The 27,897-nt window shown below is 36.9% G+C and overlaps 1 protein-coding gene across 3 annotated transcripts in view; it reads left to right on the top strand.

The window, feature by feature from the left end:
* Positions 1–27,897, top strand: part of WWC2 (WW and C2 domain containing 2) — a 95,980-nt gene that overhangs the window by 29,174 nt on the left and 38,909 nt on the right. Inside the window, exons 2-7 of one of the 3 annotated variants that reach the window (XM_021545461.4) lie at positions 5,769–5,878; positions 18,097–18,300; positions 19,289–19,365; positions 23,919–23,998; positions 26,680–26,809; positions 27,473–27,619. In XM_021545461.4, coding sequence (XP_021401136.3) covers positions 5,769–5,878; positions 18,097–18,300; positions 19,289–19,365; positions 23,919–23,998; positions 26,680–26,809; positions 27,473–27,619 — 748 coding nt within the window. Of the gene's footprint in view, positions 1–5,768; positions 5,879–18,096; positions 18,301–19,288; positions 19,366–23,918; positions 23,999–24,355; positions 24,513–26,679; positions 26,810–27,472; positions 27,620–27,897 lie in introns of those variants that run through there. The other 2 variants (XM_085578753.1, XM_085578752.1) reach the window with 2 other exon arrangements.

Here is a 27,897-nt window from a genome sequence, read left to right as displayed (position 1 = left end):
ACTCACTAGGGAAAGAGGGAAACCTTCAGGTATCAAATAGATGTGCTGACTCTGCCTCTCTAGGGAACCTAAAGGAGCAATTCAAGTTTGGTAACTGGCTTTTTGAAGTTAATGGGATTAATTGCACCCCTGAATTTTATATAAGAAATTTGTCTTGAATGCCTGAAATGAGTAAAATCCACATTTGTAAGCATATTTAGTATGAGATTAGAATGCGTGTTTATATACCTTTCAAATAATAATGCCTATAGCATTTGAAAGTTGGGTAAGAATTGAACTGATTTTGAGATCCAACTTGAGTGCTAAATTCCAGAGGTTTGGTGAAGAATTGAGAATATATTTCTCCTTTAGTTGATTAAAAGTTTACATTTGCTTCTCTCAGGCTATGGATCAAAATAAGAATTAAATACTTGCACTCATCCTTTTCCAAAATAAAAAAAAAATAGTTGATGCTGATTTTATGTTACTGTTCTGTGTAATTGTGCTGACTGAAAGTACTTGAATGAAACTTTGTAAACTGTTGTACTGGTGGGTATTACTGTGGATAAACCATCTGTACACCCTTTTGTAATGGTGTATGGATTCCAGATAAATGTGCATGCAATTCTTCCATCACTGGATTTCTTCTCTTACATTTTAATAGATTGCCCATTCCTGCACACCTGAATAACAGCTTATGTTTTGTCTTCTCATTTCCTTGAAGTTTGGAGAAGAGGTATATTTTCCAGAAAAATTTCTGTCAAGAAAAAATACAAGTACTGCATTGTAAAAGAACTAATGTGTAATATACATCATCATACATGAGAAATGAATGAAATTTAATCCGTACAACATTTCGTATGAGTGTCACACAGAATCTTGCTGCACAACAAAGCACATGAGTTCATTTTGGGTATTTGGAGAAAGTTCTAAAATGCACATTGAAGTTGCTATAGAAGTTGCACATTGACCCTAGTTACAGCTGAATTCCAAACTACAAATCTTGACTGGAGGTCAAGTACCACACAGCAAAGGAAATGGTCTTGGAAGTAATTTTGAAAGGCATTAAGATGAACCTGTTAATAATTCTCAGGTATTTGTGTACCTCTTACAAAACTGTGTTTTCTTCCTTTTCTAACTTTCTAACTGAGGAAAAGTAATTTCAGGTTTGAGTGGGGTGGGGTTATTTTTCATGTATGGGTCTCTTGCCCTGTGCCCCCCTCTGCCATTTCCTGGCATCTGCCTACTGTAACCTTAGTCTTTTTTCTATTGATAAAGTGGAGTACTAATCACGTATAACTTATGTTTCATTATTAGTTTATTTAATCCTGAATGGATTTTTGAGAAAAAAACGAGTCAGAGAAGGAATGCAGCAGAATCCAGCATTTCTCTTGCATAGAACAGTTTGTGCAAAGTAGTGTGTGTGTGTATACATATATATGTGCATACACATTTTTAAGAACATGCGTCCTGATATTCTCAGATCACAGAAATGGAAAATATCACGGGCTCTCTGTATCTCGACAGAAATATAGTTTTATTGCTATATGTAATAAATGTCTCATTTTTTGTGGACCCCACTCTTGGAAATAAGCCTGTCTTCTACGTATTTCTGTGATCTGGGGACTTCAAAATGTGATTTACATTAAATAAGAAAATTGTCCAAATGAAGCAGTATTTCTGCACTGGCAATCTATCAGTCTGCAGTTATGGTTCCATTTTCCAGTGTCTTCACCCTCATTGTTTTAGAGCATGGTGGTCGTAACACCAAGACTGTGGGTTGCATCCCCATGAGGGCCATTCCCTTAAGAGTTGAATCAGTGGTCCTTGTTGAGTCCCTTCCAACTCAGATATGCTGTGGTTCTGTGATTCATTATTAACTTTAGCTGCATGTACAGACTTATTCTTACAGACATGGCCATAGAACCAAGAACATCCATTAATGATAACACATATATCATTGCAGAATCTGCATTTTAAGATCTTAGCCAGCTAACTCTGTATTTTGAAAACTTTAAAGAAAAATGTGGATTTGATGTGATAATAGAGATCTTCAATTTGTAAACTGTATTTGTCTCCTTAGTCTGCCCAAGCATCTGTAAAGTGATTAACATAATCATGCATTGCTTACATAATGGAATTGCAGAATGCTTCCTGGTTTTCCTTAAAATAGCCACTTTTCCTCATACACACCTGGCTCGTGTTCACTTAGGTTAAAAAAAAAGGCACCCCTAGGTGAGAATACTTAAGCTTAATGATACACATTAAAAGAAATCCAAGCCTTTTATTAACTAATTGAACTTCATTGGATACTAAACATGGACTTTGAAGTCATCTTTAGAGTACTGACATTCTTTTAAGAACATCTAAATGTATGGCTACAAACTGAAACTAAGTATTATGAGCTACCCTTAGAATATCAGTGCCCAAGACATGCAGCATTTAATCCTCTATTATGGTGCAATAAACCTCATTTTTCTTGGATGATGTTTAATGAATGTAATGGCAGTCCATCATAAGTTACTTCATAGGTTACTATATGTCACAGATAATGATCTTCACACAGACAAGATTCCTTCAGTCCTTGTTCCTGGATATTATTTCCTGTCCAATTACATCTCATAACTCTGCTTTCAACTTTTGTCCTGCAAATGTTCCCTTGCTTCATGTTGTGTTAATTTCATCCATTTGTCATATGTATTTTGAAAGTAAATAATGGTTATGTTGAATTCTGAGGGCCATAAGCAATCAGGTATCAATCACCTTGTGCTCATTGCTGTTCAATTGTAAAATGATGCATCAGGCTCAAAAACTGTGTGCTATTAAAAGACTCTGGAACAAAAAAGGGAGTCATGGGAATGTTGTTCTTTTAAGTAATTGTGATATTATTATGTACAAGCTTTCTCATGTTTAAAAAATCTACTCTGGAACAGTTCTGACATAGTTCCGATCTTAAGGATGCAATGTCCAAGCATGAACCAGCAGAGCAGGATTCATAAAACAAATTGTCCTGTACTGCCTGTCTTTTTGGACCTCTGTTTCCCTCTTCTCATTTTGTTTAAGGTCCAGTGTAGGTCACTCAAGGACTTTTCCACAGTGTTTTAGTGTCTCTAATTTGTGGAGTGTCTGGGATGAGAGAATGGCTGTTACTCATTCCCATCATATCTGGTTTCAGACAGGTGAGAGCACCTGGACAGAACATTTGCATGATCAGAGTCAACGGTGGTCTAACCTAGAGAATGTGCTGTTTATAGTACAGAGTATTTGATTAAAAATAAAATTGGTATAGAGGGCAGATGAAAAGTCAGGGTTGTACTGGGCTTATATCCCTCCTGTAGAGGTGATCTGAAAATCACGTCATAACTGTTGTGGTGTGTAACTTTGGTGAATGTATTGAATGTTTATTAAAAACCATCTGGCTGTGCTCATATGACTTTGAGTTCAAACTATGATTTCTATGTTGCTATGTGGCATTTACAATATTTTTTCTTCTTGAACTACATGAATTGAATTTTGAGTTAATATTATAATGTTAAGGCTAAGTATGACACTGAACTTTAATTTTTATTCACTTTGTTTCACGAACATCTACACTTGTAATCATATTTGAAACAGGACTTTTTCACAGGTAGGTATGCCCTTGAAGTTGGCACATCTTGTTCACATGACTAACCAGACTCACCAAAGCACTGTTGCTTTTACATGATTGAGGCTTCCTCTGAGCATTAGTAGCCTGGGAACTCATTGACATGGATGCCCTGTGTTCAGTCTGCTGCATGCTGCTTGCCTGAAATCGTGCTTGTGTTTATCCTGGATTTGAAAGGCTTCTCCTGTTTCCCTAACTTTCTCTCTCGCAATCACTATTTACAACAGAACAGTAATCTTGGAAGCAGTGCTGGTAATTATAAGTAGGCAGCATTTGGGCAGGTGTGCTTGGTATGGCAGCATTAGGCAGCTGCAGCCAGAGGGCCAGCTGTCGGCCAGCTGTTGGCCTGCTGAGCAGAGAGGAGGAGCAAAGGTGGCAGGTCAGAGCTGGGGTTTCTGGGGAGTCCTTGGAGCGGCCCCACTCAGAGCTGTGCCAGTGTCTGGATTTAAGGATGCAGGTCAGCAGTGTGAGAGGATACAATACATAGGCTTGGCTTGCTACAGACCTCCTCTGGCCCTGGAAATCACTGGCGAGTTGACAACCTAATTGTGCTGCTTACAATCTGTATTTTTGTATCCTGGTGATCCAAATGTAATTCCACATTGCTAATTTCATCTGTATTTTATAATAGTTTTGGTGTGTTTAGTGGTTTAACATAGCAGTTTATAAGTGGCAATAAATTAGCAAATTTGTGTTATACTTGCAAATTTGTTCAGAACTTCAAATTAAGTGTTAGTAATCTTCACAGGATTACAGTGTAAACTTTGGAGAAATATGAGGAAGTGGATCCATGCTTGCAATTTAAAAAACAAATGAAAAAGGAATCAATATTCAAAATGTTTTGAATCCCAAGGGCTTTATTTGTGATTTCTGCAACCTTTGCTTGGAGGAATACTATTCAAGTTAAAGAACTGATAGATCATATCCATTGATGATGATGGTGATATAATCTTTATTATTAAATAAGGATTATAGTGGGGCAATGATTTATAAGTTTTCTAATTTGTGCTATAATTTGCTTTTTACATCTTCATAAAGAATTCAATATTTTTGTAAAGTACTTTCTATCTGGTGTTTTGTACACAAAATCCAATTCACTATGTAAAAGGTAAAGTGGACTATTCTTTTCTCTTTCTTTTCTCACAAAAATGTCAATAAACCTGTTTCTTTTGGTCAGGAATTAATAAGGAAAAAATCCTGAAACATATAAATTAGCTTTTTATTTGTATAGAATTTTAATGATGAGATGAAAAAACAGTTTTAGCTGATAAAACTTAATTAGCAATGAGCAAAGGATTGCTGCCTGTGTGTCCCACAAACTGCTCTTCGTCATGTCACTCTGGATTTTTTTGCACTCTAGATATCTACTTAATCTTATTGTCACTATGGCAACAATAAAACCTTAAATCTCTTGTTCTTCCTATTAAATATATCATTATGTTAGAGATGGCATTTATCTGTGACTTTAGCAACAGGAAACTCAATACTAATTTCTTTTTTGAAAAAAGGACCAAAAGATGATCATGTCAGCTTTGTCAGCCTCAGCTGGAAAAGAGTCCATGTATTATATTTATCACTCTAGTTGTTATAACAAATAGGTGTTTTATTATTAAATTAAAAAATGTTAATAATCTGTCTTCCTGCAAAAGCAACATGTGAACATTAAGTGTTACTTGTAAAATGCCTGCTCTGTGCACACTGCTGCTTGTTTTATTCAAGTGCAGGGATTGATAAGTGCTGCTAACTGCATTTTAGGTAGCTGTATTCTCTTTCCTGACTTTCTGTGGTCATTAGAAACAGTGATCTTGAAATCTTGTGCTCTCTTCACTGACTCAAGGTTGAAGGGTCCAGTTTTCCTGGGGACAAATAGGATTATAGATACTTTTTTTTTTTTTTTTAAGCTGTTGGTTGTTGTTTAGTTTTAGACTGTCAAATGTGAAGGGTGTTGCAGTGGATTCTCACTCAAGTTCCTGTACTGAAAAATATTTGCAATAATATATTCAACTTCAAGAGGAAAAAACCCAACTTGCTCTCCTTTCTCCCAGCTATGTTTCTTTAGCTTCTGTCATAATAGGAATTAATATGAATAAGAGATAAATGGCAGAGAGAAAAGCTGTATCATTGGATTGTTTCCTTGTTGTAGGTTAACAAAGCCCTTGTCGTTTGCGGATTGTGTTGGGGATGAATTGCCATGGGGATGGGAAGCCGCGTATGATCCCCAGATTGGTGTGTACTACATTGACCACATAAACCGTAAGTACTTTTTGGTTTGCCACGTTGGTTATAAAAGACAACTCATCTTGATTAGAATCCAAATGCTGGGGAAAATTTGCCCTTTGGTATAACATTATTTGCTTTAAAATATTTACAGGAAAATTTGGTACAAAATGGCTACGTGTGTTTCCTTGTATGTTTCAAATTGCACAGTAATTATGTCTAAACCCTGTAAAACTAGCAAAATGTGAAATACAATGCTACTTAGGCCTACTGAAATGAATATATTCCTGAAAGCATTTCTATTTTCTCTTTATGTGTTTATTACTCCATATTGATATGTTTTTCTATTTTCCCAGAAATAGTCTTTAACAGCACAATAGCAAAGGTTCTATTTGAGATCAACACCTGAATCTAGGTACGTGCATCTGTGCTAGCAGTACCTATACTTACCTAAAAATTAGAAGGTATCTAGAGGCATTTCAGCACTTAAAGTTAGCAGAGGCAACTGCACAAGGTCAGTGGGTGTGGCATGGACAGTAAGAGACCAGTTGCCTTCTGAATGGCATCTCAAATGTAAGAGCAAGTGAATCCACCCTGCCTTGTCTATGCCACTTTTGCAGTCACTCGATCTCTAGTCAGTCCAGCTGGTGTAATGTAAAATGTGATGTAGCTGACTGGTTGGCTGTCTGCTTTGCAGATGAGATGATTTAACCTCCTTTGGTTGGGTTGGACTAGAACTCTGATAACTGGAATGGGGCATGAGATGTCAGCTATGCTTGTTGAGCGCCTGCATATAGACACCTAATAGTGAACTGTATCGCACCCAATAACCTAATTTGTGCTCTTACTTAGAAAGCCTTGCTTTGCAATGACAGTCCTCTGATCTTACATATAGTGTTAGACACTCATGAACCTTTAAATATATAAGCATCCTTGGTTAAATTCAAAAGGTGAAGGAAGTAAAGGGTTTTCTTCTGAATCTAAATGCAATGCAATTACTTGTCTCAATTCTGCTTTGGCCAAAATTATAGGGCATATGCAGTAACATTTTGAGAGCCAAATTGCATTTCTGGGTGTTTTGAGAGTGCTTTTAGATCACTGTGCCCTGATAATTATGCTCTTTTTATTTTATGTATGTTGAAAATTTTTAATCAGTTCTAAAAACCTCTTGTAGCTTTGTTGCCCATTGGCTTTTCTTTTTTTTTTTTAATAATTTAAATGTTTTCTTTACTCTTAAATGTTGTTCCTATGCATTGAAAGTGAATTCCTTAATATTAGGAGCTATTAGTGGTTTGGAATTTTGGTATACTTAAAGGTAATTTCCATCCCTTGTTTGTTCAGTAGTGCACTTGATTCCTCTTACATTAATATATGTATTCCTTTGTAGCGATTTCAGTGAAACTTATTTCGTAAAGTGGTGTATTTTAGTTTTGTACACTGTATTTTGCACAGTGTTTTGGTGAGTGTACTCTTCATTTGCTGGGTGGTAAACTGCCTAAGAATCTTACAAGTAAGTCATTTGTTTGATGCACCAGATATGGAGATTATAACTTGTACTTCATCTGAGTAGGGTATGTGCAATGTTTTGATGCTATTGAAATCTCTGGTATGGCAGTCACTTGAAATGAGTGGAGAAAAGCCTTTCTAGAAAACAGTTTTTGTGTCTGCTTAGTGCTTTATTAGTTTTGTAGCAAGTTAGATGAGCAGAGTATGCCTATTTGGATTTGAACTGTTGCAATTTACTGTCAGGACAGTGGCAACATTAGAACAAGGAAGACTCTTACTCTTTTGGAAGTGGTTTTGTTAATTTTCTCTGCTACCGGACAAAGAAGCCAAATGAGGGAGGAAAACTGTACCTACTGCTAGGAGGAATAACAAATGGATAGATGCCTGAAAAACAGGTTACATAAAGTAGAATTTCAGGACTCATAAATAGCAGCTTGAGGGATAGCACCTTGGGAAGAAATCTGCTCCCATGTGTTAGGTAGGAAGAGGTGACTAACGATGCTTCATGTTCACTGCTGTCTGGCTGGATTTATTTCAGCAAAATGTTTGAGGGAAGGCCCACTGAGTCTCTCCTTTTGCATTCCATAATTAATTATTCTGAACAACTTCTGTATTATCTGTCCTTTTCTTCATTTATTTTTCTAGTGTTGTTCCTACTGTGTGCCTCTGTGCAAAGCTACATTTGATCCAACTGTGAAGTTTCAGGTTGTCCGCAGGACTTGGACCAGTTTTACTATGATATCTCCAATTTTGTTGCATTTCTCAAACCAGCTCAGTGAGCTATGGATGAGCAGGTTATTACTCATGGTTGTTCCCTCCTTTTCTGTAAAAATTTGAGGTTGAAAATGTTAAGGGTGGAGTTTCCATTAAAGATCAGATAGGTACTTGCTGCAGTGGATATTGACAAAACTCCCGAATAATTTAGAGGAAGCAATACTAGACTTCATTTTGCAAAACTTCTGCTGAATTTTTATAAAGTAATTTTTTTCAAAAATTATGTGAATCAATGTACATATTATTTTTTTCAAAATACTTTCCCTCACCTGTGCAATTATTTGTCTTGATCTTTTTCCTTCCCTTCTCTCACATAAACCTGAGAAAAGCCTACTCTTCTCTTCTGTAGAGGGTTAAGAGCTGTCTGTGAGCAGTTTGAGAATGTAGAACAATCCCTCAGATTCTTTTGGTGTCAATATGTTTAGGGATAATTTAGTTTTAATATAATCTCACATTTTCTGTATTTTCTATTTTTTTTTCCACCCCCAAATACAGTTTGGGTTTTTCAACAGCCTTAGAGCTTTCTCATCATCCTTTTGGATGATGTAACCCACTTTGAAAAGTACTGACTGAGGTCATTATTTTATGAATATATTACCCCAATTAGGAGTTTAAATGGGATGCTTTCAGCTTCAAGGGAGACCAGATTACAGGCCATCTGGCAAGGCAGAACATGCATATGATCTGTGTAGCTAATACTGTAAGAACTTAAATACTTACCCTGTGCCTCAGTAGCACCCTTTGTTAGAGGATGACTGAAAGGATATTATTTGGTAGGCAGGGCCTGAGGAGTTTGTTTTGTGTAAGATCCTTATTACTGTGGTTTGGGAGAGGCCAAAGATTTTATGATTTATGCTGTTGACTCCTATAATCATTATTGCATACCTGTTCTCATGTGTTCATCTATTTCAGCTAATTTGCTAACATTTACTAATTTTTGTAAACAACCTAGTTAGGAACGCAAGGCAGTACTAAAAGTAACACATAAGTATTACTCCACTTTATTTCATATATCTGCAGGTGAATTCATCACTTTCAAATTTTTTCCAATTCTTCTGTAGGGTTTTCCACATAAAGCATTAAGTGTCTGAGATGTCAACATTTCTGTTCTCAGAGCTCAGATTTGCAAACACCATTAAGCTGATATAATCTTTGAAAGTATTGGTCCTGCTCTATTGCTACCTCTATCCTTTTGTTCTGTCTCTGCAATGTTTTTGCTTATACTGCCATGAACACTTGCATGGCCAGACAGTGAATCAGATCAGGGAGCTGATTCAAGTTGAAACTAATCTGGTATTGGGGAAAAAAAAAAAGTTGCTATTTGTTCTCCTTTCCACACCTCTATTTATGCAAGCACGGAAAGGAAGGTGACCTGGGGATATGAATGAACAGTCAGGTGGAAGACATGGAGGATAGCTACTTTTCATAGTAGCAGTGGTTAAAATTTTGAAATTACTCCCTTGAATTTTTATCTATTCCATGCTAGAAAACAATTTTGACTTTGAGGCTGTGATTTCCAGGTGCACTTCTCAGGTGGTGGTGGCAGCTGAAGTAGCAGTCACTGCTTGATCCAGTTCCTGTCCCCACATTGTGTCCGCATGAGGATATGCAGTAAACATGAACAACAGGGAAGTGCTCTTCTCCCTGAGGTGTGTTTTCCACCTCCTCTGCATTCCCCCAGCTGCTCAGGTTTTCTGATCTGGATTAGTCTATGTATATTTAGATGAACAGTTATGGAGATAATGGCAGAAAGAAAAGGAAACTTCTGATTTGATGTGCATGGTCTCAGGGGATCCCGTACTGTGACAAGTTCTGCTTTGCCTTTAGCAGCCTATCTGTTCCTAAATAACTTACCCCATTTACTTTCAATTCTTATCTTCGCAGATAAGTTTCAGGAATAACAAGGCAAGTGGTTATTTTCTTCATTGCATTGATCTAGTTAACTCATTACACAAATACTCTGCTGTTAGTAATGTTTAGTGGCAAAGGTAGCAGAATGGCAGTGAGTGACAGCATTTAAAAGATAATGACAGGAAGGAGTAGTTTTTCCTAGCCCTGTACTAAGTATGATGATTATTCTCTCTGAACTCCCCAGCAGTTTTTTTCAAAATGGAGTTGGACAACTATCTTCTCTGCTTCTGCAGCTCCTCCCTACTTAATTTTAACTGTCCCTTTTGGAAGCCTGAATGCATCTTTGCCAGAAACAGCCTCCTATCACTGTTTCATTCACAAGGAAAAGGGAAATTAAGTCAGTCATGCTAAAAAAAAAAAAAAAAAAAAAAAAGTGAAAATACTAGCTATTTACACTGTTTCACACTTGCAGCACAATGTTTTAACTATAAGAGTTCTATTTCTTGTTGTAATCTTAAAGGTTTTCATGCTAGTTTATGCTTGTGCAACTTGTGGACAGACTGCTCTAGCCTGGAAGTCTAGTACATCTGTATCTATGAAAGTAGGACAAATTGATTTTCAGAAAAGGACAAATCTTAAAATCCCACCATGAGTCTGTAATTACCAATAGCTTGAGGGAGTCAAATGGCATATCATCACAAATGTGCCCTGTTTGTTCCCATGACCTACCACCATCTTCTAAGCATGTGGTGGCATGCAATCAATTGTGAAGACCCTTTGCTGTCAGCAAATGCACATGGCAGACACCCAAATGTGATATGTCTTACCCTGAACCTTTTTTGTAGGTATTTTCTCTGCATTCTGGCTGTAGGAAGGAATTAGAGTAATCTTGTACATGCTGGCTACAGAAGGAGGCCTCAAGTAGTGAAGGCTCTGGATAAAAGATGGTTTTACCTGCTGGCATTTATGTAAAGATCAGACTTGCATCTTTTTTTATGTCTTTGGCCTGCTAGCCTTAGCAGCAGAACATTACCCGCTTGCTTGATAATGTAAAAACCAAAATCCTCAAGAGTTTCTACTGCATTTCACTTTGAAATATATAAGCCTATTCTGCCCAATTTCTAGAGAAAACTAATAGTAAAAATATTTGAATTAATCTTTTTTGGAAATCTGCTCATACTTGGAGAGTATAGCTGGGAAAAGTTCTCATTTTCTCTTATTGCCCAGATTCAACTACAGAATTATTTAATGGAAAAGTGAAGAAAGGGTCTGAAAGAGAGGGGTCACTTTTCGTGTGAAAGTTTGATGGCAGGAAACAAACTGTAGAGAAGTCAGTTTTGAACATACTCTAAATAATCTAGTTTTCATCCATGTCTCTCTTTAGAACCCATATTCCATTTAATTGTATGATTGAATGTGATTTTCTTTGAGTATCCAGCAATATGTTAGATCATTTTTAATATGTCATCTTTTTGGCTTGTCTGGTCTTACTGAAACTGCTGTCTCTGTAATATGCAATTATTTATTTTTTATGTACCTATTGAACAAAAATGTCAGTATGAAATGATTCAATATTTACTTGTGAAACCTTCCACAAATTTTTGAGTACAGATTGCTTTTATTGTTCAAAGTTGAATTGCAAGTATTTTAAAAAGCTGGGGGCAGGGGGAGAAAGGAATAAGGAAAAAAAATTCAGAAAGCATTTGGCATGTAAACGATAAAGTGCATTCCTTAAGACAGTCTAGTAACAGTTATTCTCCCTGAAACTAGCAAAAGCACTGAAGGATTGAAAGCCAGTTTGTTTATCAAGTAATGTGAGATATACTTGTAGAATAAACATATCCATAGTGATTACTTAATGTTGTTGATAAAATTGCTTTCATCAACTCACTTAGCTAACTTACACTATCCTGTGATAGCTGGTATCCAACAACATTTTTCCTCTTTTGAGATTGTATGTCAAAGGACATGGTTTTGTTGTACCATTTTGAGACATTTTTGTGTAAGTTACCATTAAAATCTTGATTCTCCTTTGCTGTGCCTGGCCCTAGTTTGGTTTGCCCGCACCCTTAACCAAGAGCTTGCCCTTAAGATGCAGTAGGATGCTTTGAAGGTAATCTCCTTCTCAAACCACCTCCATGGAATAGGATATCATCCTGCCAAAGCAAAATTATTGAGGACTGTTGAAAAACCAGTCTGTATGTAGCTTGCACACTTTCTTCAGCAGCTAGGTTCAGGAGAAGTTCCAGTGAGGAGGGATCCTGAATGTAGTCAGTCAGCTGTCGTGTTTAGGGATTTGAGATCTAAACAACTCCCTTGAAGGTGGTGTTTGTTTGGCTGGAAGGGGTAGTCCTGCAATTATTATGCAAGATAATCAGAGATGTCAGGTGTAGTGGAGTTATGTTTCCATCACTTGCTGTTTCAGGCAGAGAAATTGCCATCTTGACACAGAGTATTGAGCTCAACCATGACACGGAGCAGGTCTGCACCAGTCACAGCTACCCTTTTCAGTGCTCAGCTACTGCAGTTCTGTTGCCTCCTGACTGGTAGTCCAGGTTTCCAAGTTTAGGAGTATTCCTGGAAGTTACTATGTCAGGGAGAAGGTACACAGTATTGGTGAGTAGATCCATATTTAAGAATGCAATGGATTACTAGATCTGTAAGTAGGCTTACTGATGCCAGAAAAAAGATCTTTCCCTGGCTGGGTTGTTCTTTCTACTTTGTACTGGCTCATTGGACCTTTGATAACATGTCACAACTCACCTAACTTACTAGCACATGATGTGTCTCCCTTCATGTAATCTTCTAGAGACAAGTAGTGTTTGGGTGGGCTTAGTACATCAGATAGACTGTGTGGATTGAGTAAGTACCAGACTGTGTAGAGAGAACCTGTGAATGTCTAATGCTGGGGACTGTGGGTTTGATGTAACATGGTAGAAACCATCACTGACAAAAAAGAGAGCTATTACACAGCTCCAGCTGTGGCATGCAACTCTCTCCTGTTTTCCTTCCTACAGAGCTTAGGTCTCTGGTCCTCATTTCTTTCCAGGTCAGCTGATTTCCCTTGGAATAGCCTCTCTTCTGAAATGGTGATTCTCCAACTGTTACAAACTGAAATAACGTGGGCATATATTTAAACAGATGAGAGTTCTCTCTTCAGAATGAAAAGTGTGTCATTGTTTTGTCTCCTCTTGGTGTATATGTGCTCTCCTCAAGTAGCAATCTAGCATATCTGGCTTGTTTTTTTTAAAGGTACTTCTTGAGAGGATTTGTTCTCTAACTGTGTTGCCTGAATGCAAGTGTGTCTGACTGAACACAGTTTACATGTGTGCTATTTTAGAGCCAGTTGACGCTGTTATTTTTTTTGGCAAGGGGAGATGTTGGAAAACTATTGCTTCCATATATTGTTAATCCTGTAGTAAAATGTCCAATTCTCTTATGTCTAGCAGTGGGGTGTCAGGGAGCCATTCCCTTCCCAGTGAGATTGTCTAGTGGGATTGTAATTCCATTTATTTTAGGGAAATAAGATCTACTGCTGATAAAGTAATAGTTTCCATCTGTTTAAGTAGACTGTAAAAATTTGGCAGAACTTCTTGATGGCAGACTGGAACGTAACATGTGAAAATATCTCATTTTAAAAAATTTGGCATGTCTGACTCTCACCTGTATCCAATGTATAATATATATCCTATGTATAATTACAAAGACAAGCATAACATTGCTGCCCTTGAAGCATTGCTGCCCTTGAAGCATGATCTTGCCAAAAGAGCAAACAGAACTTCCAAAACATAAAGTCAGTCCTGACATTTTGATTTTGAATTAATTGTTCTGGCCAGATTTTTTTTTTCTGAGTATAAGTGTATCAAACTTTGCTGGCAGTGAGCCAGGAAGAGTGCATTTCATGAATAGCAGTGTGATTAAAGCCAGCACAGCTTCCTCTTCTATGTTACAGGGCTGTGTTCATTTCAGTGACAGGAACGTCCTTGGGTGGAGTGTGCCATCTGCCATTTGTGTGGTTCCTCTGGGTGAGACCACAGAATTTCCCCCAGTGTGGGTAGTCACCCAGACCTTTAAAAATAGGAGGAAATAACCTGTTTGTTTATTTGTGTATTTTAATAAATTTATTAAATTTATTAATTTATGCACTTGCAGTAATTTGTTTCAAGTTTAATTAATTGGTTTTAAATTAAGGTATCTTAATATAATTGAGTATTTTTGCTTTGGAAGAACCTTTGCTTACTTGATGCTATATCCAGGTCAAATTAGAAATAAGTAAGTTGAGTATTATGCACACTGCCATCCTCTTCTTTCTGTTACTATGGGTCATTATTTTTGCATTGTGATTGGATAGAGAAAGTTGATATACACAATTGTTTTTTTAGTCTAAGTTGTGTTCTTCATAAAGCCTGATGAAGCCTACTTGTTTAAAGATCCATTTGAAGTAGATTCCTTTAGTTCATACCTAAGTTTATGCAGAAAATGTTGGAGTGGCCCTGCCAAGAGGAGGCAGTTTGTTCATTTTCGACTGTTGATTATTGAAGTCCACTTTGCATTTTCTAGAACAGATGCGGCTCTGTAGCTCTGTCTAGCATTCATTACCAATGCTCACTCCTCACCTGAGGAGCAGAAATAACATCTTCTGGCTAGCTGGCAAACTGCTGCATTATTCGTATTTGCTGCAGATAGGGTTATAGGGCATCCTTTTGCAGTCACCAGTGGGAACATTTATCTGCCTTAGAAAAGAAATGAGATCTCCCTACTTTATTTTACATTAGCTGTTGAATAATAACAGGAGGAAAATGTTTGGATGTTCTTTGTGGTTTAAATCTCACTCTGGTTTAAGCATGAAAGGCTTCACAACTCATTTTCAAATGTTCAGGAAATTTTTCCCTCAATTACTTGCATATAACTATCCCAATAATAGTCTTGTGTGTACAAGTTTGACCTCAACAGGAGGCGCTTGAAACATTCTTGTCCAAGGAAAAAAATCCATATCTTTTCTGAGGCTTTACTCTGAGAAGTATAAATATTTGTTTTTGAAAGAGTGCTGCTTTAAAAAAAATTATTGGCTCTTGGAAGGTATATGTGCTTAAATGAACATACTTTTCAGTGCTGCATTTCAAAATGTAGTGCTACAGAACCAGAAATATCATCCATAGTTCTGTCTTTGGGGTTTTTTCCCTCTATGGAGTAAACCTACAGATCAAAATAGAGATAACTGAAAAGTATAGATAACAAGCATATGGTACTGTTAGACAGGCACGTGGTTTTACAAATATACATACATACATACATACATACATATATATATATATATGAACAACTTGGCAGACAAGAGAGATGCATTTTTGGGTTTTCCAATTCATACTATTTAAGAAGAGTACAGAGTAAAATTCTTCAGAGTTTTCTGTTTGGTAAAAGTTGAGTACAATTCTAGGACAGTCATTCCTACTGCTTTGCTTTTTCCATGGTAATGTATTTTCACAACTGAGCACTTGTTCCAGAATAAATACATGCAGTTAGAATTCACTGAGAGTAATTTGACCAGCCAATGTACTTACACATGCAGATACTCAAACGTTGGTATGCTTAAGTTAGTGTGCATTTTTTTTAAATGCAGGGTCACCTTTAACTCATTTATGACTGTCAGTATAAAAGATGCTAGTTCATATATTCATAGTACTGTTTTGTACTTGCAGCTTGGAGACACAAAAAGGAAATGTTTGTATTTGTCAGCAATGGCAAATAATGTGCTGTCGATCAGCTTTGTCCTTCTCTCGCAGTCACAAGGACAGGGCATCTGTAGGCCACGCTTTAGAACTCTGCGGGCTACATTTGGTCTTTGGGCTGCATGTTGAGCAATCCTCACTTAAAACCTACAAAGCAATTACCTACAACATGCTCAAAGATGAGACCTTCCAATCTTGTAAGATTATTTGGTGTCTGCTGGTTGTACTCTTAAAACACAATCACATCATTACATTCATCTAAAAAACCACCATAACTGCATTTATCGTATTTGATCATTGACCCATGAGAATTCTGCTTCATGCTCTTCAACCTGCTTCACAAAAAAGGACAACTCTGGAAACCAGCACTTCTTATCTTGTGTAAATAACTGTGAATGTGCAGTGTGTTAAAGCACAACAACAATAAGTGGGCACTGATAGGAACATGTGTTGACCATTTAGGAGAGAAAAGGTATTGATTTGCTTCTTTGTGTGCCCAATATCTTTGTGTGAAAGAGCAGGTGGCTATAAACACGGATGTATGTGTATGTGTGTCTGTAGCTATAGTTAGATTTTTTTGAGAGAGTGTTCCTGTTGGGGTTATTGGAAAACCAACTGTGTATAAAGCATTTCTGCTTTAATCTTTTATGTGCCACGGTTGGGTTTATGTGGGTTATACTCTCTATGCATTCATTGTGCACATCCAAGAAATGCCTTTCCCAAGTAGAAATGTCATATTTGTAAATGGTGGAGGGAGTGTGTTTGTGTATTTAATTATTTTTAAATGCATCAGTAGTTCCATAGAGATTGTCAGTTTAGGATTCTACAGGGTTTGTTTTATGGGATGCTGCTTTTTCTTTGTATGGCTTTCTGTTATTGTGATATTAACAAGAGAAAATGCTTTTGAAAAACAGGTAGTTAGTCACTATTAGAAATTGTTATTAACCAGATCTTGTCCTTATCAGCTTTTGCTGTTACAAAGTATGTTTTCTTACATGAAAGAGTGCCTTCTTCCAAGAGTGCACTTCATCTGCAGTTTAGAGCAATCACGTTGGTTCGGCTGCAGTTCTTTTTTCTCACCACATCTTCAGCCACTTGTTCCCATTTTCCCCCCCTACATTGATTCCCACAGTAAAGCAATTCAGAGGACTAAAGTGGCAGAAATCTAACCCAGAGAATAAATGTGCCTCCTACTTTTGCAGAAAAATTCTGAAGCAAATACTTTACACTTAAATATTTTGGTACTGAATGTTACCTTTTATCTCTGTAGATCTATGCATATTTACAACATGTAACTTAGGAAGAGTGGTGCACATTTGCATTTAGATTTCAGACTTCTCATGGCTAAGCCTTATGAGAATATTTTTGTACTTAGTACAGCTTTAAAGGAAGAATATTTATCGTACAGCTTCAAAAAGTGCTGAACCAAGTCAGGAAATATTGACAAGCTTGAACATTCAACCATATATAATCCTCTTTGTATGTTTGCATTAGAAATAAAATCTTAAAATCTTCAGTTAGATTGATCTTATGTCACATCTCTGTTATGTCTGATCCTCTTGTCTGTGTATCCTGTGCAAGTCTGTGTTGTATGTCGCTGCTGGACTTGAAATGTTACCTGAAGCTCTTTGTAAATTAAAGGCTCATTCCAGCCTAGTCATTTTTATTACCTGAGCAGTCAGTGAAAAGAAGGAGGCACCTCAAAAAAGCAGTTTGGTCCCACATATCTTGGGCACCTGCCTTTGAGAGCTGGAAGGGCCCTCTGAGGGCAGCCCTGTCTGTCTATTGGCTATAAAAGACAGTTGTGTGTTGTATCAGATGACTAGCAGGCATAGGGACACAGGTGAGGTGAGCTGGAGAGTTAATGATCTATTAGTTCCATTACAGGGGGAAAGATAAAATTGTTTTTATAGAGTGAAAGGAGAGAGATAACCACTAAAAATATGAATAACATGACTGTGAAAATAATGAAGTGGGGAGGAAGGGAGTTGAAAAAATGTAATAGCTAAGATTGCTTTTAGTTTTTGTTCAGAAATGCATTGTTTAAGATGGTGTTGAAAGACTTTGTTGGTCCTATTATTTCCAAATACTCTGATGCAAAAGATATTTTCTTTTTGAGTTTTAGGATGTTGCTAATTCAAGGTTGACAACAGGGGAGTGATCTGCATAAGCATTTGCCTATTTTACTCTAATTTCTAATTTTGAAACTGATCCCTTGAATTCTGTTTCTTACACATGCTGTGGTGGCAGAGGAAGTGAAGCATCTGCTTAGTAACCAAAGGCAAACTATGGTTTAGACTGCTCTAACTGTGATTTACAGGCAAAGAAGCAATTTTAGTTGTCAATGGGTTTCAGCAAAGGTCTCTTTAAATAATTTCTTTCTCTCCTATAAAGAAACAACACAAATAGAAGATCCCAGGAAACAATGGCGGCAAGAACAAGAGAGAATGTTAAAAGATTACCTTACAATAGCCCAGGATGCTCTCAGTACCCAGAAGGAGCTGTACCAGGTGAAAGAACAGAGGCTAGCGCTTGCATTGGATGAGTATGTACGGCTGAGTGGTGCCTACAAGGAAAAATCAAGCTCTCGTACAAGCTGTAAGTACAGTAGAGAACACAATGTAACTTCTTTGATCTCTGCCTTGCAGGGGATCCTGTTTCTCTTTAGGAGAACTTTTCAAGGTTTGCTAGGACCGTCTTGTATACTCTGGCTTTTTTAGAGTTAGCATCCCTACATTATTTATTTATTTAAGATAAATATATTCTGCTGGAGATAATCCTCTTCTCTGTGATACAATTGAACTCCTTTGAGCCATGATTTAGAACAATTGGCTCTGAAATGTATTTTATCATGCAGTTTGTTGAGACAAAGCTTTGCCAAATCTACATTCAAGGTGAATAGGATCTCTTGCCTTCCTGGCTGCATGCTGAAATGACCCTTCAGTGTTGACAGGTGTCTGCAGTAGACCAAGAAGGGAATGTGTTGCTGATTTATAAGAAGAGCAGACAGTAATTTTGTAGCATGCGTGCTGTGACCAGGGGTGGAGGATAGATACAGGGTGTTGTTCTGGGCAGGGAATCAGCATCTGGAAAAGCACTGTCAGAGGCCTGTTATTGGCCAAACACCTCTGTTAGCAGTAGTGTATGAAAGGAGCATGTACTTCTGTGGAAGAACTGAGTCTGCCAGATCTCTGAGACTTCTGAATAAATAATCTGGTTTCCTGAGATCTCCTTAGAAATTACAACTTTCAGGAAGAAAGTGATTGCAAGATGGCTCAGCTAGAAGAATAGGAACAGAGTAAGGAATAGGAAATCAGGGAGAATGAGGTTCTACTTAAGGATCCTGGGATAAGTAAAGGGGGAGAGATACCATATAGTGGTAGGGGGGAAAAGGGGGGAAATTTTGATTATTCAGTAGTTATTGCCATGCGGCAATGATGACTACTCTATAAAAGGCTAGATTTTAAAGCATTATATGTTTTTGAGAACATTGTAGGGTTTTGATCAATGTGGATTCATCAAGGAAGGGACTAATTAGTGATCTGAAAGTACTTAAATATTTGTCCTTTTTATCTTTTTTAAAAAGTGTTTTCAGGCTCTTCATCAAGCACAAAGTATGACCCTGACATTCTGAAGGCTGAAATCTCCACTACAAGATTAAGGGTGAGAATCCTTAAGTCATGTTCATTTGGATTCTGTCTGCCAAGTTTATGATTAAAGAATAAACATAGCTTGAACTAGCAGATGCATCTTGTACCTTGGTACTGAAACCTCTTAATATTCTAATGAGATACCATTCAGAGATTTAAAATTAATTTTTAAAGCTGTCTCTGGTGCTTCCAGATAACACTTTTTAGGGAACCTTTGATAGATATTCTAATTAGATGTAGGTTTAAATAAATATTATAATTATTTTTAATTGTATGCCTTTGTTTTCTGAAGGAAGAGTAAAAATAGAAAAGTAGTAGGCTAAGGTGAGCTGCAGCTAGATGACTGTTTTTACACAATCTTTCTTCTGTGAGAAATGCATCATTAGCTGCTTGAACTGCCTCAGAAGTTTCTGTTGGTTTGAAAAATAATTTTCAAAATTGGTGCGAAACCCAAAATAGAGCAGTTCAGATCAAAGGGTGAAAGTCTGTGTTTCAATTTTGAAATTGCTATTGAACACAAATCCATTATTTGGTCAGCTACGTTCAATATGGTCAGTAACAAACTCTATAGAAAGAACTTTCATTCACAGGTTAGTCCCTAGTGATTTTATCTTGAATAGGGAAGAAATGGTGTGGAAGACATTTAAAATATCTGTAGGAATTTAATTTATTTCAGCTGTGGCATATAATACTTTATGGATAGTCTAAACTTTCTGTAATTAATTATGAAAATAATTAGATCAAAACTCACATGTTAAAAAGACAGCACCTCACAGCACAAGTCTTCCATGTGGCCTAAAACACAGACTCTGGGGGAGCAGAAGCAGCACAAGTGACAGCATTTACTCAGCTCTTCCTTTGCCCTCTCCTGGTTTGTGCACAGAGCAGCACTCACAGAAGCCTCAGAGAGTAACATCTTCCTTCACCTGCAGTAAGAGTTGTGATTAGGAATCTAAACAATTAATGTCTGAAAGGAACTGTGGAATAGCTCATTAAACTTTTAAAACCCAGTGTAAATCAGGGATGGAATGCACTCTAAAACTCATGTCTGGATGTTGCCCTCCTGACTACACCTGTTTATCCTTACCAGTCTCGATTTGTAGTCCCTTATCCATTAAGGCAAACAAATGGTGATCAGTGAAGGAACTTACTGAAATGCTGGAGGTGGGAAGAAAAATTTTGTAAGCTTAGTAGGGGGAATCAAAGGCAGTAATTACCCTATCAGGAACAAGAAAGAAGAAACAAGGCAATAGCTTCTTTCTAAAATTAGTGGAGCAGCAACAGATGTTTCCTTTAGCAAGGCAATCAGCAGTATATTTAGGAAATGGACAATATTGTTGAAGACCAAAACACATGATGAAATTTATAGTCATCTACATGTCAAATGGGGAAAATTCGGACATGGTGCTATGCTCACTTTTTCCCATTAGCATTGACTGCAGATCTAAAAATTGCTCACCAAGGTGAGAGTCAGGTATGTTTATCACAGTAATTTGCTTTTTGGAGGTGCTTTCCTCTCTTCATTGTTTGTTGAGTCAAGGAGCCTAATATCTTGCTGGTTCCCAACACCTGATTTATTGGCATTGCATAGTCCTGCATACGTGCCTAAAATAGGTGACCTGAATCTTGTCTGCAGAGTTTAGAAGGGTGCAGTCCAAGAGTATCTGTATCAGCATAAAGTGTGTGGTCATCCAAAGCCACTGGATATGAAAATTGAGATAAGAAAAAGTGGAACCCTGTGATGCTAGGGCTGGAGAGTGGTTGTCATGGAAGATGGCAAGAGAGGTATGGCTATTACCACAGTTTACCCTTATTTGAATGTTTGAAGATGCTTGCTAATGCGCTAGCTTTGGGCATTTTGCAGTATATGCATGCATGGACTTAATGAGAAACAAAGTCATTAGTAAGCTGCCAGCCAGCTACTTAGATTTTCCACTTTGTTAGATCAGTTGTACTAAACCTATTTCTTTGTCTGACAGTATCTGAGGCTTACTGGTATCATCAGGTTAATGGTGGCTGGAGGGGGGAACAGCATTCGAGGAAGTTCTGAATTGGCCTTTGTCCTTTTCCTTGTTAGCTCTGTGTAATGGCCACGTGTGTGGAGTCTTCTGGATACATAAACTGCCTGTTGTGCAATAGGTCATGGAGAAAATATGACAGAAATCAGACACCTGTTAAATGAAATAAGGAGAAGAAATATTTTTATCACTGGACTAAAATTGAGGGATTGCATCCTGCAGTAGACTTTTTGAGTGGGGCCATTTGGGGTCTTAATTAGCAATCAGCAAGATAACTCAAACAGCACAAAGCATATGTGATCACAGGAAATTTTATGCACATGCAGCAAGTGAGGTAGGAAATGCACTTTTATAAAATAACAAGGGGTGGAGGGACTGGGGAAGATGGCCATGTTGTTCCATTAGGATTTGAGTGCTGGGAATAGAAAGGGGTTAGCACAGAGCCTGCTTGAAGATGTGGTTATGAGTAGGAAAGAGAGATCTGTCAGATGACTGAAGATGATGTGCAGATGAGGGTGAATGTTAGAAAAAATGAAGAGTGGTGAAAAAGCAGGAATTATATGAAAGTTTTGAAGGAGAAGACAAGGAGCCTAAGAATAGTTTAATGCAGGGATGATGCAGTAAACACAGAGGCTATATTACAATGTAGGTCACATCCTTCTAGGATAATGCACCCAACTCACATTTCTTGATAATGAAATGATGATGAAGTACAGCAGAGGACACACAGAAGATGATCTTGAGGAAAAATGTAAGAGTTTATGAGAGATCCAATCTGAGTTGAAATCAAGTATGCCTTCTGTTATTAATATAAATACACATTTCTGATTTTGAAGGAGACAGAAAAATTCAGACTTGTTTCATATTTTACACATCACTTTAGCTGGAACACAGAGGTGATATCTGTTCATTTTCCTTAACCTTCATCAGAACACTTGAGAAATTATTCTTTGAGTTTTCATACTAGTCAAGGAGAAAATAGCTGAGGAGCACTGAATGTATACTTGGAGAAATTGTCTATTTGTCATGCTTACTATTCAGTATGGTCAAAATAAAAACAGTTTTCTGTCAAGTAAAGCAACTAGTGATGATAATATGATAGTTTCCAAAAGCCTGAACATAACTCCTCATCCAGAGAACAGATTTGGCTTTGAAGAAAATGGAGATTAAAAGCATTTTATTTCTGTCACAGAAAATACATTAGCCAGAAACTGCAAGATGGAATGTTGAAGTATCATTCACAACCCCCTACAAAGACTGAGTAAATCACTAGCTATTTTAGAAATGTAAAGCATTTTAAGTCTCTTGGAGAGCTGCAGCAGCTGCTGGTGCTGAGCACTTTTAGTTACCTGGCATGCTGAGAATCATACTTTTTAAAAAAAAAATCAATCTTTAAAATTATTATTATTTTTATTTGAAGAATATCAGCAAGTAGGAAGTCTAAGGGGATATGGATACAAAATATCTTTAAGACATATTTTCAAATTCATTTCAGTAAGTTCATGATATTAGTATAATAAATTTTTCAAGAGTTGAATATCTGAGGAGCTTATAAAAACAAGCAAGAATTTTACAGAGGTGACAGCAGTGGACTTCTGGCTTTTCCTTTTTTCACCTTAATGATTGGAAAATCAGAAAGCCTAACAATATCTGGCTAGTATATAGAGTTCAAATTTGCCAGCTGTAGATGTATAAATACCAAAATCTTGGACTCCACACTTGAAGGAGGCATTTGTCTCTATGGGTATGTTGATGATTAATTTGTGTTTAAGTACATTCATTTTTAGGTGGTTCCTAAAACTTTGTTTCATACATTTGGGAAATATGACATTGAAAATTAAATGGAGGATTTTTAAATTTAATCTTGATTAATAAATATTTTGTAGTGTACTCATATCTGCTGACATCTCAAATAGCAATATTAAGGTTAAAAAGAATTGACCATGCAGATTTAGGGAAAAAAGGGAATAGACAATGTCCAAATGTCCAAAGACATTTTTATTAAATAGGCACATACATTTGTGATTCGCATGTCTTTAGTGATTGTTGTATTTGGATTAAATAAGTGTGAATTATGTATTTTGGGATCCAGTGTCTGTAAAGCTTTAAAAGAATGGATGGTTCCTAGCGAAAAAAAGAGTCCATTTTGTCTTTTACAGTGCAAATGACTGAACAGCTTCCAGGAATTATAAAGTGAAAATATAATAAAACTAAAAGTAAACAGGCATGTCCCTGTAGGACAGTTGGAATGCATGCTTAACAAGTGAGAAGTAAATTACTTGTTAAAGTTCTCTCAGGTTTAATAACACAGTGTGGTATCAATACAAATAAGGAATGTGATTTAATCTGCTTGTGTCCCTTTAATACTAAAGCATGTTGCCCACAGACATCAGGAAGAGATAAGACCCTTTTTTTTAATGTGTGTCAGTAGAGCAATTTACTCTTCTTCTCTCATCTGATGTAGTGCATACTTTAATTGTTTAAAACCATGTGTTCCATCGTTTAACAAGAGGAATTTTCTAACTCTTGCTTTGATTTAACACACAAGGTTAAGAAGCTGAAGAGAGAACTCTCTCAGATGAAGCAAGAGCTGCTGTACAAGGAGCAGGGCTTTGAAACACTGCAACAGTGAGTAAATTAAAATAGTAGGAACTGACTTAATTCAGTCACCTGATTTCTTTTCTTTGACATGGAATTGAATCTGTTTTATCTGAGAGAATTACTGTGGAGAAAAAGGAGAATCTAATAACTCTGTTAGGAAATGGGAAATCTGCAGAAATGGAAACCCTTTTGTGCAAGTTAACATAAGAAATTTGTCTCCCCTCATTGTTTTTTTCATGAGGTAGCTTGTGTTACAAAGAGGAGAAAAAAAGGCAGTGGTCAGGGGTCCCAAGGACAAAATTAGCTGCTTTGTGTGTCTGATTTAAATTTTCCTTTTAATTTTTGAAAGGTACTTAGGTCTTTCTTTCCTCCTTCCCCACCTATGAACTCAAAAGAAAGAGAAAGGTGCTGCTCTTGGAGGTACAAACGGTACACAACTCTGCAGGGTTGGAAATTAGCCACAATTTGAGGATTAGAGACCCACCTTTCTTTGTTCCAGTTGCTGGGATGCCTGGTGTCCAAAGGGCTGATGCTAAACTGGGTGAGCTTTCTGGGTATTTAACCACTTAGATTAGGGAATTAATTTTTTTTTCAGTCTAAGATCTCCCTGCTGCTCCTGCCTTACAACATTAGGCCCTAAAATATTAAATGTTACTGGAACTGTCACCATAAAGAACTTGCTGCACAGGAAACCTTGCTAACAAGTGTGTTTTCTTGAGTAATGTGCAGAGGAATTTATTAATGCTAGCTGTTTTCCATGTTGTGGTATGCACCTGTACACTAGGGATACACTGCCACAGTAAAATGCTGAGCTGCTTGCCCTTAGTACACTAGTTCCAGTAGCAGAAGCAATTCTCAGCACATTAGGAAGATGCCAGTTAAATCTCTGTCCTCCTTCATTTTGACTAAAACAAAAATGTAAGATTTACCTGTTATTTAAATATATACAGGTGAGCAAGGATAGTTGAATTGAACCGTGAATCAGATCTCATTTGTAGTAAAATTTAGAAAAAAGACATATTGATTCTAAAGCTTAAGGTAATAAAAACTCATGCTGCTGTCCCAGGATTAAAGGTTAGCCAATCATGCTGGTTTTATTATATTAATTCAACAATGAAGTATTGTTTTAAAGCAGCTTGCTCACAAGCCATTTTGATAGGAATCCAAAGCTTGTTTCAAAAACTGTCAACAACATTCGACAGAAACACAATGGACGTTTTTAAAATCCAGTCAGCCACTTTCAAACAGTACTAATCCCATTAATTTAAAACAGGATGATGGAATATCTTATAGATCCTTCTTGTCTATCTTAATTATATACAGAATAAAGCAATTTATTAATCTTCAGAAGTAGCAATTTGAATGTGGTATGTCATATTACTAGACAGCATGTGGTGATTTACCCAACTGTTCATTCATGATCCCAATTGTTAGTCTATCCTGTATCTATTTGACCTTAGCAACCTGGTAAGCTACTGAAAATTGAGAGTTGTCAGACAGTAAGTGCCTGCTTATGAAAGAGTTTGAGGAACTTTCAAGCTAAAATAAATATATCTTTGAATAGGAACGACTGCCAAGTCACAGAGGTAATTTCCTTACACAAATGCCGTTTAGTTTTCACAAAAATTGGAATGCAGAAAAAGGAGAACAGACACGCTCACAGCTTTACAGACTACTTTAGAACTTGGATATTTTTGTAACCAAAACTTTAAGAAAAATAGAATACAGTTACGGGTGTTTTGTACAAATTGCTGTTCTTGCTGGGGATGCTCATGATCACTTCTGGTTTGTTCTTTCCTCACTCACAAGGCTGTTAACTTCCAGCAAAGATAGTGCATGATGATAAAAACCAGAAAACCAATTGTACTATACAATAATGTATTCTCTACTAAATGCTTGATTTTTATCAAGATGGCTGTTGGTTGGTTTTAATTTTTGAAACACAGCTGCACTGCAATCATTTCCATGATGCTATGAAATACTCTGTTAAAGTAGAGACCAGAGAAATCTGTTTACAAATTGTAGTTCTGGAAGGAAATATGGAAATACAAAAATTAATCATCTTTTTATCTCTAAGTTTAGGGTAGCCTTTTATTATTTTCAGGTTACAGTTTCTAAAATCATTGGTAGTTCAAGAATTTAATGAATTGTCCAATCTATGACATATGGTATTAATTATCCAGAGATTTTGTGAATAAAGAGAGCCTGGTGACTGGCTAAGCAGAACAGCTGTTCCAGACAGCTAATGCCCAGGATTAGGGTGAACTAGAGGGAAGCTGAGACAAGAATGGTGCTGGTTATGTTTCTGCTCAGAAAGGCTGATTAGTACCAAAAAGCCTGTCTGCCTGTGTCCCAGTGTGGGTTTGAGTGGAAGGATACTACTTGAAATAAATTCTGCTTCTGTAAGGAGCACAAACAGTTATTGCTATGAAAGGTGTATCCAAAAGCTGTTTTATGCTACAGAGAGTTATGGTGGGAATAGGAATTTTGGCAGTATTATCAGCAATAACTCTTTGACATTTTTGCCAAGGATTAAATTGTATTTGAATGGAGATTTCAATGTCATTTTTCCTTTCCATGTCTGTTGAAAGAAATGGTATCTCACCTCCTTCCCTTCTGTTCTCTAACTCTGCTTCTGCCTGAAGTAGAACAGCAGAGATACTAGTATGGTTTCCTCTGTCTGCTATTAATATTCTGTCCTTCCACAGAATTGACCAAAAAATGTCCAGAGGCCAGAGCGGGTATGAGCTGTGTGAGGCCAAAGCCATCTTGAAGGAGCTGAAGTCCATCAGAAAGGCGATCAGCTCAGGCGAGAGAGAAAAACAAGATTTAATGAAGGTATTTTGATTGGGTAATGGAAGTTCTGTGTGGATTTGTTTTAACATGACTCACTTCCCTGATGATAAATACTTTGCATTTTATACTTTTAAGGGATTCTCAAAACTCTTTGAGCCAAACTAGTACTGAAATTAATTTTCTGAAGCCTGCGACATTCCTACTTCAAAAAGCTGCTCTGTGTCAGAGCATATAGGTTTTTTTGGAACTTGAATGTAAGGTACGATGCAGATGTTACCCCTAAAGCACAATTTAGAATAATGGACAAAGTTGATATATTCTGAGATGCCTGACCTTTTTGTAAATCAATGAAAGTTTTCCTAATCTAAATTGTCTTATTTCCATTTTTGAAAGCAGATTTCCTTTTTGGTTTTGTTTTTTTTTTTTTTCAGAAAAAAATCATAATTGGTTGATAAATTAAAAAACACAAAGTCCCAAAACAGACACAAACCCAAATGATTAGCTTTTACATTTTCACGTGTGTTGGTCACCCTTAGTGTCTCCTACCAATGGCTTGATTAAAAGGATGGGTGGCTTAATGTGAAATAAACCCAGAATTTTCATTGTAGAGTCTTTTATGTAAATATCTTTTGAAGATAAACTGGTATCAACATGGTAAAGTGCAAATGAACTTTCATGCCACTTCCTTCTCTAATTCCTGGACAGAGTCTTGCAAAGCTGAGGGGAAAATTCAGTGTTGACCAAACCACTGAAACATCTGAACCAGACTTGAGTTCCAGCTCTGTAAACTCACAGCTGTATTTTCCTAGACAAACTCTGGATGCAGGGTCTCAGACTGACATTTCTGGTGAGGTGAGCTTTTTTTTTAAATTTTGTCCAGTGTAAAGAGAAATCTGAATGAAGAGGGAATGCTACTGTTAATGGAATTGGAATCAAATGGTTGTTCACTGCTGCAGATAACATATATATGTATACTTGTTTCACAGAATTATTTAGAATCACTCACACTTGAATTACTTTTCTGATTTTTTTGCCCTTGAATTTTAAATCAAGATTCAGGTGAACTTTATACATTTGTCATGAAGCATTTATGAAAATCTGATTTAGTCAAATGGTTCTAGTACAGTGAA

The sequence above is a fragment of the Lonchura striata genome, chromosome 4 (assembly GCF_050655825.1).
Source record: "Lonchura striata isolate lonStrDom1 chromosome 4, ASM5065582v1, whole genome shotgun sequence".
Taxonomy (NCBI): domain Eukaryota; kingdom Metazoa; phylum Chordata; class Aves; order Passeriformes; family Estrildidae; genus Lonchura; species Lonchura striata.
This window is presented reverse-complemented; position numbering and strand designations above follow the sequence as displayed.